General features: G+C 43.7%; 5 protein-coding genes across 5 annotated transcripts; 1 reads left to right on the top strand and 4 right to left on the bottom strand.

Annotated features, from left to right (window-relative positions):
- Positions 1-2,236: 2,236 nt before the first annotated feature.
- Positions 2,237-3,546, bottom strand: I203_102319 (uncharacterized protein; the record flags this gene model as incomplete). Its single annotated transcript, XM_019149696.1, has 7 exons — positions 2,237-2,364; positions 2,437-2,499; positions 2,555-2,808; positions 2,877-2,998; positions 3,057-3,285; positions 3,389-3,419; positions 3,489-3,546. 7 exons carry the CDS (start codon positions 3,544-3,546, stop codon positions 2,237-2,239), a joined length of 885 nt encoding a protein of 294 aa, XP_019000794.1.
- Positions 3,547-4,419: 873 nt separating this feature from the next.
- Positions 4,420-5,354, bottom strand: I203_102320 (uncharacterized protein; the record flags this gene model as incomplete). The annotated part of the gene is made up of 6 exons (XM_019149697.1): positions 4,420-4,639; positions 4,733-4,803; positions 4,883-4,976; positions 5,063-5,078; positions 5,148-5,235; positions 5,343-5,354. 6 exons carry the CDS (start codon positions 5,352-5,354, stop codon positions 4,420-4,422), a joined length of 501 nt encoding a protein of 166 aa, XP_019000795.1.
- Positions 5,355-6,014: 660 nt separating this feature from the next.
- On the bottom strand, positions 6,015-9,188 carry I203_102321 (uncharacterized protein; the record flags this gene model as incomplete). The annotated part of the gene is made up of 1 exon (XM_019149698.1): positions 6,015-9,188. One exon carries the CDS (start codon positions 9,186-9,188, stop codon positions 6,015-6,017), a length of 3,174 nt encoding a protein of 1,057 aa, XP_019000796.1.
- A 593-nt stretch (positions 9,189-9,781) lies between these two features.
- I203_102322 (nicotinate phosphoribosyltransferase) lies at positions 9,782-11,789 on the top strand (the record flags this gene model as incomplete). Its single annotated transcript, XM_019149699.1, has 9 exons — positions 9,782-9,856; positions 9,931-10,057; positions 10,123-10,362; positions 10,436-10,492; positions 10,571-10,764; positions 10,827-10,953; positions 11,041-11,355; positions 11,486-11,631; positions 11,706-11,789. 9 exons carry the CDS (start codon positions 9,782-9,784, stop codon positions 11,787-11,789), a joined length of 1,365 nt encoding a protein of 454 aa, XP_019000797.1.
- Positions 11,790-13,631: 1,842 nt separating this feature from the next.
- On the bottom strand, positions 13,632-15,037 carry I203_102323 (diphosphomevalonate decarboxylase; the record flags this gene model as incomplete). The annotated part of the gene is made up of 3 exons (XM_019149701.1): positions 13,632-14,522; positions 14,676-14,922; positions 14,991-15,037. The coding sequence occupies 3 exons, from the start codon at positions 15,035-15,037 to the stop codon at positions 13,632-13,634; spliced, it is 1,185 nt and encodes a 394-aa protein (XP_019000799.1).
- Between the last annotated feature and the right edge of the window lie 789 nt (positions 15,038-15,826).

Consider the following 15,826-nt stretch of genomic DNA (forward strand, 5'->3'; position numbering starts at 1 on the left):
CTGCATTGGCCGACTGGTATTTTTCAGGTAGGGTGAGAGATTTCAAAGATGAAGACTGAACTGAAATGATGGCTTCCAGCGATAGCTGGAAAACTCAGTGAGGCAAGCGCTGGCTTTCGAGCCAGCGCGAAGCCGCGCACCGAACCACCTCCGCTCAGAGTTTTCCATCCTCAATGCAGGGGCAATGCTAATCTGTCTCTGTGTCGTTCCATGTTATCTTCTGCCCGGGGCATGCCCTAGTGCGTGGTTATTTTACGTGAGCGGTAGATGAGTATGAAAGGTCTGATGGAGAGGTGATGTCGACCATGGATGAGTTGCCACATATGAGCATGATGAATATCACTCGATGGATGAAGTAAGTCAAAGTCATATGAGATTGCTCCAGAGGAGACTAGTGGGTGGTTTTGTGTAAGAGTGGAGAAGCACGAAGTGTGGACTTACGGGACAGTCCTCGATTCAGCCTTGACTTATCGACTTTTCCACTGACAAATTCTTAAGTATGGTCATCCTGACCAGTGATACTTTCCCGTCTGCCACAAGACTGGGTAGTCCGAAAGGTTCATACACAGCCGGATTGGATAGTCTTGGGGTCATGTTAGATATGCAAAGCGAAGCGAAAAGCTGGACAGCGTAAGGTTGGGAAAAAATTACAACTCCTTCTCTTCCTCCATCCTTCCCCTACGCAGACCCAAGCATCAGGCGGGACTTCTTCCATGTCCACGCAGCGTCTATAGTAAGTAGGTTTCAAAGCAAATCGCCTGAGCAAGGCTGAAGCAAGAGTACACAACTGATAAAGCAACAGACATGGCCAGGCTTACTGACAATCGGCTCACGAGGTGTCTCTTCCAACCTTGATCCTAGATGACTCGTACTCCTTCTCTCTTCTATGCTTAATATTGATTTTTCATCTCATATGCATGATGATAGACATTCAATGGATGGGGCGCAATAGATCAAACAGTCCAGAGATCGTAAATCAGACAAAAAGGTCCTTTGGAAGACACACACAATTGTAGATCCCATCATTCAACCAAACAGGCGATCCTTCGACCCAAACTACCCAAAATGGGACTTCTCGTCATACCTCCACTTCCTATTTTTTTCCAGCGCGTCCAACAGACTCAGAATGAAGTGTGGAGGGGGCGCAGCATGCGCCCCTTCGAGCCACATAAGCGGGAACAATTAAAAAACTCTTTCCGCCAAAGATGTCTTCACCTCGTTTTTTCGGCGTCGTTTAACTTCGCCCGGGGGCAACCCCGTGGCATAAGATAACATTGGAACGATACAGAGAAGATTAGCATTGCCCCTGCATAAGGATGACAAACTCTGAGCGGAGAGGTGGTTCTTCGGAACCAAATATTTTTATTATACCTCAGCTTTCCACCATTTTTTCCACTCAACCTTACTCTGCTCGGCTCTGAAACGCTCTACGTGGTCCCTGGAGACTGCCCGAGCGTGGCCGAGCATGACTACGCCATGCCCGATCGTCCGTCTCAAGCTGTAAAGCGTATAGCCACGAAAGAGCGGGTGGAAGGGGTAGGAGGCGAAGTGGAAGGAAATCTCACTACAACGTACACGACGACCTCCCACCTCCATCTGACACGATAATCTGATCGTCTACTACATTCTTAACACCCCTATGGTCAATTTGGATGCATATCATCGCCCGAGACGCATGTAATGACAGCTCATGCATCAGATATGTAAGATTCATACATAGAAGAGCGAAGGTGGCGCGAAGCGCCACCTCCAAAGGACCTTCTAGGAAATGGATGCCGAAGGGGTCTGTGCTTTCGGCATCGACTGTCGATCACTCTACGAGGCATCCAATGCATGAGAACTATGTTATGGTCTTATGGAAGTCATACAGTAGGTTTATGATCCATACAGCCAGAAAAGATGGAAGGAAACGACAGGAAATGACGTTCTGCGGACATCGCATGTCTTACGATTTGGCAGTAACACCGTTATGGTTGGACCAGGCCCCTGTACTATTCGACCTCGTCGCACCTGAGCTGCATCAAGTGAACTCATTCCTCATTCCCTATGATCATGTGTAGACCCAATGCATATGATATACCAAACGTGTATTTAGATGCTTATGCTTATATGATGCTATGCTCAAGATCGCAACTAAAGATCAGATCGAGATAGTTCGAATCTTTAAAGATCGTCCATCCACTTCGTACCTATTCTACGCCATACACCTCCTCGTCTCAGCCGTTCCATCGCCTGTCTAATCAGAATGGCTATTCTGCTTGACTTTCCGCCTTTCATCCGACTTCACTGAATACACGACTGGGAATATCGCTTTCTCGTCAAATGTGTATGCGTCAGGCGAGACTTTGATGCAAAGATGCAGTACTGGTCCAATGATAAAATATCAGCACCTTCTCTCTCTTTTGCACCGATCCGAGCTAAGAGAGCGTCACTTACATATAGATGCAGTGAAGATTAAGAAAGAACCATAACCAGTCATCAAATGCCAATAAGCGTGACCTGTCAAGATCATCCGATCAGTTACCTCCTTCTATCTGATTTCTTCTCAACTCACCTTCCACTAATACACCTAATGGTCCAATAGCGTCTCGAATAACCCTCAGCTGATTACAGAATATATTATCTATATTCCAAATCCCAAACCCTACCGCAAAAGTGACTACACCCCATGCCATCGTCTTTCCAATTTTGACTTTCGATGGGTGGTTTGGGGGAAGTTTGAATGCTAGGTAGGCTGTTCGAGCTGTGGTTGTAATGAGGATGATTGCGAATGCTATTTGGTGATATACCGGATTGGGTAGGTAGATGCTATATTACACACAATATCAGTCATGTTCATCTCAATGAAGGTAGAATAGCATGTGAAGTCGGCTTACTATGAAGTAGTCACGAAAACATCCCAAGCTATCATCACCAATGGTCCCAAAATACCATATCGAAATTCCAGTCCAGGTGAAGTTTCCAATATTAAAAAAGCAGCATATGATACAACGTATATCTTTGACGATGCTTGAATCAGCTCGTGCACGGTGTGTACAATACCCCGGGTCACTCACCATAGGCAACTCATCCATCAACTGCCACTCCCACCTCAAGCTCATATGAAATCCGAAACTACCTATACCTATCAGACTCAATCCTAAATAACAGTATGCAAACCTTTTCGGTAATCCATTGTTCAGTACGGAGTAGAAGCCATACAATCCTAAGAGGATGGATGGGAGATTGGTGAGAGTGTTGACTGTTTCAGCTATATAGGGAGTGTGGACGTAGTTCTTCTCGCACCTATATGACAAACATGGTCAGTACCGTCCTCCACAGATTCACTTTGTAATAGTGAATGCGAGAGAAACGATAGTTGAAGATGTTGTATAGATAGTTGACTCACCAATCTATCGTACTTGTGTGTTCACCCCAGACTAATCATCTCATGAAATCAATAATTAATCCAGCTTGAGAGACTGAGTGTATATCTGAGGTTTACTCACATCCTGAAGATATCTGATCGCCTCTTAGATTATCGAAAGCGCCGTCGAAAGCTCCCATCTCGATTTTTATGATAGGTGATGTTGTTATCGGTATTATAGGAAGATATTATCTATACACAAATCGCTCTGAAAGAGGTCTCTTCTCTTGCTTATCTAAGGTTTCGTCGAGGTTCTCCTCTATATCTATCTTTATGTCTATCTGGTATGAGACTCCTTTGTCAAGCTGAAAATGACCGCCGGTAATTTCGGCAGAGCAAAAATAGCTAGTGATTGATGATCCGTCCTTCGCTTTGATGCAAAGGATGGTTGCCGTTTGATGGGAGTGACGTAACTGACACCGGATCAAGGACGAAGAAAGAACGTTTGTCTATATACAGATAACGTGTTGAGATACAATCTGTGATGCAATTGGGGAAGGATAAGAGAAAAGTGGAATCCTACGTATTCATCGTCTAGGTATATATAAAATATAAACGTATGAACAGAAGGGATATAACAATGCCTTTTCTCACATAGGTTAATTGAGGGATTGAGGTCATGTTCAACTACGTAAGCACGATTCTGAAAATAGGTTTATAGGTGGAGGAACAGGGTAATGGAATGCTGGAATGTGTACCTTAGACAAACGGCCGAGTATGTTTACGGTGTTGGGTTGAGGAAGTGGTTTTATCCCTATGTATACTGTAGATGGTAGCAAAGTATTATAATGATTCATATTTGGTTTGTATGTATTTCCACTATTTGATCATCTACAGGCTTGTTTGTTCAATATTGTAGCTAAGTATATATAGGCTACAGTAAAACTATTATAAATGCCTTTTGAGTTGATATCTCTTTCTTTCTCTTCCTACGATAGATATTCTCTTCTTTCTTATCACTCATCGTGCCTCTGTGTCGTGCTTTGTTTCTGCTCTAATTCGCCATAGCATTTCTACGCCAACTCTCCGCTCAACCTATCACCTCTCCTGATCGCACCAATACCAATGAACAAGATCGCACCGAGACCGAAACTGATCAAGATAGTCTCGATCCATCCGAAAGCTTCTGCCGCTACGTTCTGCGAGCAGTAGGTCAAGGTGGACGAACCGCATCGTTGACCTCCTCCAAGAGCGGCTGTGAATGCTGCGGTGGATGAGAGCCAGAAGATCCATCTGAGGTAGGTAACCAAACGTCAGCAACAAAGTAGTGTATTTGTCTCGATTGAAGGGGAAGATCTCTGGAGAGTGAGGTGAAGGTTCACTCACGTCAAAGCTAACCAGGCTAGGTGACTGGCAATGGAAGCTACGAAAGACAAGAAAGCGGTGTAGAAAGCGGCCTAAAATTGGAAGGTGGACAGTCAGCTAATTATAAATCCAGACACTTGCGGAAAGCTGAATAGAAGGAGGGCGACGCACGATGTAAGCGGCTGAGAAGAATACAGTCCACCATGAGACAAACACCAAGAACTTGAGTCGATCTCGAATAGAGTTGGAAGGGTAGGTATCGTGACTGCGCAGGGAGTCATACACATGTTAGCTGTAATTTCTTTGATCTGGAACGAGCAATCAAAGCGAGATGGGAGGATTGTAACTCACTCATTATATCGAGACACTGTATATACCAACAGCCAAACGATCAGCTCATCGAATTTATTCTTGGATGGTTTACTCGAATACTCACCTAGCCAAGCTGTGATACAACCCTCGATGAGAGCGAAGAACAATAACAACCCAAAGAAGATAGGATGTCCTCGTCGGATATGGATAGACTATAAATGAGCCAAAAAAAAAGAAAAAAGTTAAGCATCGAGATGAGCGATACTTGCATGGAAGGTACCCATAAGTAGGTGGCAAGAGAGGAGAACGGAAGACGTACAGTATCGGCCATTGTGAATAATTATCTAAGTATGGATTGTGAGAGTTGTTGTAGGCGTAGTATTTCTCGACTTTGAGCTGTCACTTGTCGTTGATGAGTATATGTATGATCTTTGAGACTTGAAGTGTTGTTACGATGATGGATGTCTGAGACTGAATTTGGAAATAACAATCGACCCACCCACTCCATCCTGTTTCTTCTTGTTTTGTTAGCCCTAATTTTCTCAGCAACAATTGAAAAGAAGCGACGTCATCGGCTAATGAAGTTTACGTAAGCTTTTCCTAATCAGCACTGGTATGGTAGAGCACCGTATGTGTTCATGGCCTCGCATGCATGCATACGTTGATTCTTGATCACACAGTCAACATCATCTCATCAAAGTGTACAACGTCAATCAGCATGCGCAGATCCGGCCAGGAACCAAGCCATGCCATTCCTGTAAAGTCCAACTGTATATTCTCGGTAGATGACGAATGAGTGAACCTACTATGGTGTCTACAAGCGATCTATTCCCCTGTTTGTCCGAGGGTCAGTGCTGCTCAAATCAAATCGATGTTCGATATATAAGATACGATGAATGTATGTCAATAATGCATGATAATGTGATAGTTGATTGAGTATGAGTCAATGCAATAACAAGTCATTCTAACCTAGTAGTACCATCAGTTACAACTACTCTTCGTTCATTTTACCTTTATATCTTCTCCTGTTCTTTCTCTCTTTCCAAGCCCTCTGTCCAACCTCTCCGATCCTCACGGTACTTAATCCACCCACCAGCCGTCTCTTCAAACTCCTGACGATCCTCCTTCTGACCCTACCCCTCTTCTCATCGGATCTATATATCCGTCTACTCTCAGTCAGATCTTTATTCCTCTCTTTCACCGCTTGTTCACCCAAAAGGGCCCTCTTCAACGCTCGATTTGTTCGATTGTTTAACCTAGTCATTCGACGAAGTTCAATCGGCCTGGCCAAATCATCTTCTCGGAGTAATCTCTCTGAAAGATCCAAAATCTCTTGATCTTCTTTGAGCTTCTCCAAGTGTCTATGAGTATGATGACGACCATCATCATCTATCATCATCTCAATTTCCCTCAAATTCTCTAATTGAGTATGATCTTGAGTCAGGAACGTATCCGTAGTGGTGGAGGTGGAGACTATAGGCGAATTAACAGGTAAAACCAATTTCTTCCTCTGATAGTTCCTCACTCCCCTAACGATCTTTCTCGTGATTCTATCTAAAGCGGGACCATATTTCTCCAAGACACTCAGACATCCTTTCAAATCTCCCTGACCTCTTAGAGCTTGAGAAGAGACCACGATGGCTTTTCGATCCAAGTGAATATCTAATTCTCTCAAATCCGTATAACACATCAAGGAGGCTTCCGAGTACTGTCCAGAATTGTTATACGCTTGGATCATAGCCGTTATAATCTCCAATTCAACTTGTTTAACCCTTCTTTTTGAATATGGATCAGGCATCAATCTAATTCTTTCATATATCTTTCTAGATTCCGTTGGTCTTTGAATCTTCCCCCAACCGACTAAGAGGGTGAACAACATCGATTTGGTTATCCTACATCCAACTTGATCTGCTAAACCCAACAAATCTTGAGCCTGGTACATCAATCCAGCATCTGAATAACCTTGCATCAAAGCGACAAAATGTCTTTGATCAGGTTTATACCCTCTTTGAATCAATGAATTCCACACTATCCTAGCAGACGGTAAATTCGATATTCGACTGGAAGTCATCGAATCGTATCGTAATCGATTGACCAAAGATCGAGAACCGGATGTTGAACCTACAGACTTTAGAGCGTTTAATATCCCCTCTAGTGATCGTCGGAATTGCGGTGAGAGGTTCAATCCAGCTGTAGGTGAGAAAGTGTTGGAAGATGTCGATGGTCTTAACAGGTCTATGTCCTTTCGTGAGGTCTTGCTGGTCCGAGCAATCGATTTGATAGCGCTTTGGATTATCGAATCCAACAGGGAATGAGTAGGTTTCAATGTCGACGAATTCATTATCCTTTCTACCCAATTCGCCAATTCCGTAGGTGTATGATGAATCGATTGTCTAACGAAATCCACCACAATCTTCAACGTCAAATCATCAGGTCTGACTCCATATTCATGTAAAAGGGCCAAACCCGATTCTATACCTTTCAATCCTCTTTGTCTACCCAATACACCTATAAGGTAATTGAACGACTTGATATCCGGTTTGACCCCATCAGGTAACGCCCACTCATTATCCGCCAGGGAAGGTTCGAATATCGATACAGCTTCGTCGAGGAGGTTCAATCCGTTAAGAGCTCGGAGTAAGGTCGTAATGGTCTGATCGGTTATACCGACTTGTCCAACTTTCATATCCCTCCATAACGATCTTAGATCTTCTATATCTCCCGTTTGACTATACAAGTCAAAGACCAACGTCGCAGTAGCAAGATTCGGTTTAACCTTTATATCGTTACGAGGTGATAAACGGGTTGATGTATCTTGTATTCCCGTCCAATCGTTCAGATCAAATCTTTTCGCAAGATACTTGGCCGAAGTCAAATCTCCATTTTGCATCCTCAACCTGATCAACGCATTCAACAACCTTGCTGATAGTGGTATATTCAATCTCTCAATATCGCTCAATACCCTATTTTCAATATCCGCATCATATCCCAACGCTCTATATCCACGTAATATCGATAATTGCTGAGTCTGGTAATCTGCTATACCCTTCTCATTAGCTTCTCTAACTATATCTCTGGCAGTAGGTACATCGCCCATCTCCAAATATGACTGAATCAAGTGATTGTACGCTTCGGCTGTTGGTTGAAGATCGAAAGCTCGATATAATTGGAATAGACGGGGTATCTTGGTTAATTGAAATATACCAAAATGTGCTTGCAGATAATACGCCAGTATATCCGATGTGTAGTATTGTCGAGGGAAGGAATCAGGATTGAATAGTTCGATTATCAATTTCCATCTATAGGTCAACGCTAGATCTTCTACTATATTGTCAAAGTAGATCACTCCTTCGTCTAGATGAGACAGTTGTTCTCTGAGTCTATCCTGAAAGACCGACTTGTACAATCTAAGTTGGTTCAACCTTGAACATAGTCCTAAGAATTGTCTAACGATTTTACCCCTAAAGTAATTGCCTTGATATAAATTCTCATGACCTTTATTACCCCCAGATAAAGAGAACAGTATCGCTCGTAGAATTCTTAGTGATTTAAGTACCTGATCGTTATTTAATCGACTTAGGAGTACTGGGCGTTCCCTCAATACGCGATTGCATCCATGCATGAGTGATCGAAGATCATGGTGCTTGATCAACCGAAGATCGGATTGAGGAAGTGTCGATAGCGTTAACAGAGCTAAGAGAGGTTGAGAGACGACAAGACCTCGAAAAGTTTCTAGAGGAGGTAAAGGCGATGGAGGGAGTGTCGATAAGTCGTAGGTGTATAACCATGAATCTAACCATTCAGGTGTAGGTGGATCAGAATTCGGTTGAAGCGTATATTCATCATCGTTCGTTATCCCTATCGATTGATCCCTCCGATCATAACGCGTCGATCGACTGTCCTCCGCATAAGCTAATGCAGCGTTCGATGTCACTCCAGATGATATACCTCTCGTCTTCCTAGTAGTGGACGACGGCACATCTTTGCTGTTCCTTCTTGAAACTGAAGTTGAGGCTGAGTCAGAGTGAACTCGCCGTATGGGTGCTTGAGCGACTCTGGCGGCGCGAAGGATAGCTTGCCGGGATGATTCTGCGGGCAAAGCAGGAGGGTAGGGAAGTGAGGAGGTGAGACGCCTCACGCATGCTTGACGAGTCGAGGAGAGCATGGGGGAGGGGGAAATGAGGGTTTTATGTACTGAGGAAGGGATGGACCAAAGTTAGATGAGATGGACCAATGAAAGTGGAGGGAATGCAGGTCAAATCGTTGTCAGACATACCTTGAGTCAAGCATGAGCAGAGCCGTTTTCTCTTCTGACGAACTACGCAAGTCTCTTGTTGACAGCGCCGACAGCGGGGAGGGAATGATACCTTGTGCTGTCTACTAGGTCGATGCTTGTCCAGAGGTGTATTTTTTTTGGTGGATCAAACGGGGTAGGAGCAATCCGGAAAAAAAGTCAAAGTAGCGATGCGATGGTTAGTTTAGCCAGGTTTACGTGAAAGTATGGGTATCCTAAATGGGAGGTGTAATTAAGCGTGTTCACTGATTTCATTCGGTTATTCCCTGCGGTGGAGGAAGGTCATTTAATCATTTCAAACAACAGCGTAGATAAGCATTCATCGACTCGATTACACACCGTAGCCTCGTCTTCATCTCTCATATATATATATACCTGCAGATCATCAGTATACCCCTCAGTCTCATTGATATCCCGACGGCTCTCCATATATCCGCTACTCATCCCCAAATAACCGACTCATCATGACAGACAACCTCAATCTACCGGCTGAAGAGGTAGAAATACCATTCTCAATCCTAGATACAGATCTATACAAGGTGGGTACTCATATGCAGCTGAATTGTCAGGGTTGATGCTGTAATGAAGCTGAAGCTGCCTTATTCGAATGCAGCTTACCATGCAGAATGCCGTCTTGCATCATTTCTATGACGCCCAAGTTATCATCAAATTCACCAATAGATCACCTCAGATGCTATTCAATAGAGAATGTTTCGATTGGGTCAAAGGCCGTGTACTTCGTGAGCTGTCCACATCGTCGTCCGCTTCGGGACATGCAGCTCATCCTCCTTAATCCTGGGTTTAGGACTCGGAGAACTTCAATTACAACCACATGAAAGAGAAGCCTTGAAATCCTCTTATCCATGGTTCTCCGATAAATACTTAGATTATCTCGGATCAATGCGACTTGATCCTATAAACCAGGTCGAACTTTCTTTTTACCCTAATAAGGACCCTGAAGATGGTAGATTTGGTGAGATTGGGATAGTGATCAAGGGGCCTTGGAGGGACACAATTCTGTATGAAGTACCCATTATGTCAATTTGTGAGTCACTTCTCGTTCAGCTGCCCTCTTACATGCCTCGCATAGAACTCCAAGCTGATACTTCAGCTCGTAGTGAGTGAAGGATACTTTAAATATGTAGATACAGATTGGAATTACGATGGACAATTTGGTATGTGTCCTCACATTAGCTGACAGACGGTATCCTCTCCGTTCAGCTGATATGGAATTATGCTCGTACAACATGTAGAACTCGCCAAAAGGAAGGCCATAGACTTGCTTTCCCCTCCATCGGGAGTATCACCTTTAATCTTCTCAGAATTCGGTACGAGACGACGAAGGTCTTTCAGGGCGCAGGATACAGTCATCAGAGGGTTGATAGCTGGATATGAGGGGTGGAAAAGCAATGGTGGAAAAGGTGGATTGCTCGCTGGGACAAGTAATGTAAGTCGAAATATATTCGTAACTTAGCAGCGCTTAGCTGAAGGTTGCGCACGACATTTTAGGTGTACTTGGCGTTAAAGTATGGGTTGAAACCTGTCGGTACGATCGCCCATGAATGGATCATGGCTATTGGAGCTACATTTGGGTACCAGGGAGCTAATGGTAGAGCTATGGACATGTGGGAGGAAGGTGAGTCAGCGTCACTCCATTGGATCATCTCCCTCTCTGTCATCGTCGAGTCTGATCTGAATTGACCTCTGGTTCAATATGATATAGTCTATCCACCTGGACCTGGCGGGGCACCATTAACAATGTTAACCGATACATACACCGCTCAAGCCTTTTTCGCCGATTTCATATCCAACCCCGAACGAGCACTTCGATGGTCAACTCTACGACAGGATTCAGGAGACCCATTTGAATTTGTCAAATCAGCTAAAGAACATTGGAAAATTGTAGAAGACAAAGCTGGTGTAGTGCGAAAGAATGATGAGGAAATTGGCAAAGGGAAAAGAGTTATCTTCAGTGATGGGTTGGATGTAGAGAAATCTGTGGAGTTGCAGAAGGGATGTGATGAAATTGGTATAGCTGGTGAGTTGCTTCATCTTAAATCCTAGAGCAGAACCACCTCAGATTTTGTTATATTGGTTGAAATTGTGTTAAGCAATATCATCTCAGCTTGTGAATTTAGGGCTGATTGTGACCTCGATCTTTCACATAGCTTCCTTCGGTATAGGAACATTCTTAACGAACGATTTCAAAAAATCCACCAATCCATCCGAAACTTCCAAACCACTGAATATAGTGATCAAGCTCAACCAGATAGGTGGAAAGAACTGTGTCAAATTGTCCGACGATAAAGGCAAGGTCAGTTGCGCATGATTCGTACATCACACAGCGGAACTCATCAAGCTGACCATTTGACACTTGTGGTGGGATAGTATACCGGTGATGTCGAAGAAGTGAAACGAGCACAGGAGGAATTGGGGCTACCTCATGAACATGAAGAGAAGCGAAGGGGATGATTCGGCCATAAGATTGGCTGAGAGTGCGACGGTGCGTATACCGCCTAAAGACCCATGGCCGATATGAATCGCTTCAACGACATGTGAACAGATACATACTATGAAGACGACATACAAGCCTGTTGAGGGTCATTATACGATACAGTATGATGGCTCGAGGGGAGGGTCTTGTCTATTTGATGGTCGTAGATCGACCAGATCGAATAACCTCTAAGATGTATACAGAAGAAACGAGACCCTGTTCAATAAGTAGATGATGATGTCAATCTATGCGACGTAGCGGCCAAGAAATTAGGCATTGGCTTGGGCATACTGACTGACTGAGACAAGACTGATCGACCAAGAACATGAATGTCTCCTACTCACTGATACTTTCAAGACTCGATCACTTAAAACAAATTTGTTAAGGTGGATCGACTCATATAAAACCAGCCGAAATACCTTTACTTTCCGATGATCACAACATCTCTTCAGGTCACAGTGAAACCTAACGGTAAATCAAAGGTTACTATTCTTCACTGGAAAGTCCAGGTCACTCCCTCCTCCCATCACAAAGGTCTACCCGATTTACCCAACTGGAAGATTGGTGAACCTTGTCGTACCAAGGAGTATTATTTTACCTCGCACAGGATCCAACGTCAATGCTCCGAGCGAGATCCGGTTTTCGAGATTTGAGATCAACCTATCAGGGGAAAGGGGTTGTACTATTCAAGATTTTCTAAGGATCCTGACTGGTCCTTTCATAGGTGACTTCTCAAAGGATCATCTCATGACGTGGTGGTAGCATAGGTCCGGACCGGTGTTAAGAAGGTATATATACCATCGTTATATCTCATCTCATTCTCTACTCATCTCTTTAGACAATCTGAACCAATACTTATATTGACATACAATCACCCTCAACGACATTTAACCCAATCAAGATCACCATACAACATGATCACTTACGCTCCCAAGACATTCACTGTATCCCGCTTAACTTCCTTATGTAGACAAAGTCAAAGGTGGGTTCATATTCGTCGTTTCCCATACTTGCGATCCCATCTTCAGACAAGATTCGCCTTGCGATATTCCTATTGGATTCCCCTTTCCTTGGACTGTTCAATTCCCTTATCCTGATGGTCTGATGGTTCACCAGATTCCACCGAATTACCTATCCATGTTCCACCACCTCTTTTAGTTGATTTGCTTCATAGAGATAAACATGTCTCATTTCCGTCTTTCGATGAAGCAAAAGGATCGTAGCTGACTCTTGTACCTACTTTCCCACAACCTCTTTCCGTTTCCATGGAACTCAAACTGTATATCACATATCGCATTATTTAGCCTCACTCAAGGTTTATCTTCCTCCCAATCAACCAAAGAATTGTATAACCAACCTTCTGTGACTATCAAGACTTTCTCACATAGAGCAGAATTTACCGAAGGAGTATTGAGGAATAAGATTGAAAAAGCTAGACTGGCGCATTTGGAGAGACACGGAAAGATCTGATCGCATCTATCCCTTCGAATGGAGGATGTCATGACAGAATGCGATGAGCAGTTTATAGGTCAACAACTAATTGTGAGACTGTAGAGTGGAGTGGGAATTACGAATGATCGTATTGTAACTTGTATTATTAGAAGCATATCAAGCTTCAAATTATCAGATGGTTTGTATTGTATACTTTTCGTTTTGGTTGTGACATAACACTGTAATATATTGTGCGACGCATGAATGTATGTTTATCTATGAAATATGCATGAATGTATATTACTTCGTACGAATATACGGGGATTATATTTCACTACTCACTCGACCTCAGTCCCCATCAAAGACTTTGTTATATGCCCAATTCCGCTCTAAGCCAAAACCTTTGGTTCCCCATTTTCACCCAACAGACTTTCCTCTTTACCCAAAGTCCTAGGCCCATCACCCACTCTCGTATGGATCAAGCTCTTCACAGCACCCTTCTCCCATCCACCTTCCCTGACAACATTCACGTTAAACCCTTCTGGCAACTCTGCGGCTTCCGTCTTGAACGGATCCCTACTTTCTTCCGACGTGGGGAAAAACTTGTTGACGACTCCTAATACTTTGGGCATATTCTTCTCCAAAGCGTAGATCACAGCATTGGGTCCAGCATCGAAGGTGTATGCAGCGACTATCTCCCCAGAAGATCTATTCAATTCCTCTATAACGGCAATGATAGATTTCGATACATCGTTGAGGTAAAAGATAGGTGGAGAAGTATCGAGACAAACCGAATGGAACGAGTTCGAATCCTTCATTGTAATTTCTCCAAATGTTGCGAAATCTTTAGATTGGATAGCTTTGGAAATATCATCCATTCGGCCTGGAACGATCTTCAATCGGTGTTGGAGTAAAGTAGAAGTTTCAACTGTACGTTGCATACCCGATGTCGAGGAGGTTCCTTTCTTTGCGTCGCTCACTACACAGATCAAAGCGTGCATCTCTGGCCAATGCGATTGTGGTGCAACCTCTTCAGCTAAAGAGTCTGATCCATCTTCGGCGGAACCTTCTCGCCAGGCTACAAATCCACCGAATAATGATCGACAGGCTGAACCTGATCCTTGACGGGCAATTAGGGAGAGTTGAGAGGCTGATTGAGGGAGTGAGTAGAGTTTGGCAAGGGAAGCTACGAGGGCGGCGAGACCTGATGCGGAGGAGGCGAGACCGGCTGCAGTGGGGAAGTTGTTGTATGAGGCGACACGGAGAGGCCATTGGGAGAGCTATGTCATTCATAGACAGATCAGTATAATTCGTGTTTGAAAGATATAGCTGTAAAGTGGATATATCATGACATGACCACTGAGAGCAAAGAGTGAACGGTGAAGTGGTTTGGTAGTGTGATGAATGTTACATGAATGACAGCTCTCACTCACCTTAGGTAAACTCGAATCCTTATCTTCCTCAATCTTCCTCCAATTCCTCAATTCCTTAATACAAACACCCAATCTACCATCCTCTTTGACAGTCTCCTCTTTCCCGTTCAACCACAATCTATCTCCCTTCTCGAACGACTGGTCAGCTCTGGAAGTAGTAGTGGACCGCAGGTGATCTTGATCCAAGGTAACAGAGAGGGAAGAGTTGGTAGGTAAGATTAATTTGGTATTTCGTTTACCCCAATACCTACCATTTAAACTGTTAGCTTACACTTACCTACCTTATGGGAGAACTTGACATGGACGTAGACGTACTTTATACAGGCTATATTGACTGGAGCTGAGACTGTCGCTTCGTGCATATTGAATGTCTGCACTGCTACAAATTTGGGATGCAGATGAAGTGGACGAGAAAGATGCAGAAAAGTCAAAGTCACAATGCTCAACTTTTGAGGATCGCGAACCGTAAACCGTGAACTGCAACCGTACGATGTTTTTGTCCATCCTATTCAGGGTTGTAGTGGACGTTCGTGGCAATTTCACGTGGCACTTCATTTTCCATCTCGTTCGATCATGCAATCCATACTCGTAGTGACCTACATTCAGTCGACCACTGTTCAATTCTCCGGAAGAATAAGCTAGTCTACATGCCAGTGTGCTGCAAAATTACTGCAACCTATTTCAGAATCCAGATGTATTCTTCTGAAAAATTAGAAGTGATAAATCACAAATGATCTGACAGCGGTACAGATATGCTACATAGGCACTTATTTACCCCACTTAGATGGTCGTCACGGTCAACCCATCTTTTCGTAGCATCTAGTATATACTTCCAGTGGAGCTGATGGCTACCTTGACGACCAATGCATTACATGATATACCTTCTACCGAGATTTTACTTCGACAATTCAGATATACCAGTACTGAACGACTTAGAGGCACTCTATCGATTGCTCGTACTTTATCAAACATGACTACAATCGTGTTCAGAGAAAAGATGTTCTCTAGAAATACATCTACCCTGTATATACCTCTGGGAAGATTCGAAGATATTTTCTCCCAACTCAAGAGATACTTTGCACAATCTTCAATCTGTCTTCATCTCCCTATTCCACCCCTACACGAATTGGTAGGACTGGTCGGGATTTCAG

This window comes from Kwoniella mangroviensis, assembly GCF_000507465.2.
Source record: "Kwoniella mangroviensis CBS 8507 chromosome 1 map unlocalized Ctg01, whole genome shotgun sequence".
Classification (NCBI taxonomy): Eukaryota; Fungi; Basidiomycota; class Tremellomycetes; order Tremellales; family Cryptococcaceae; genus Kwoniella; species Kwoniella mangrovensis.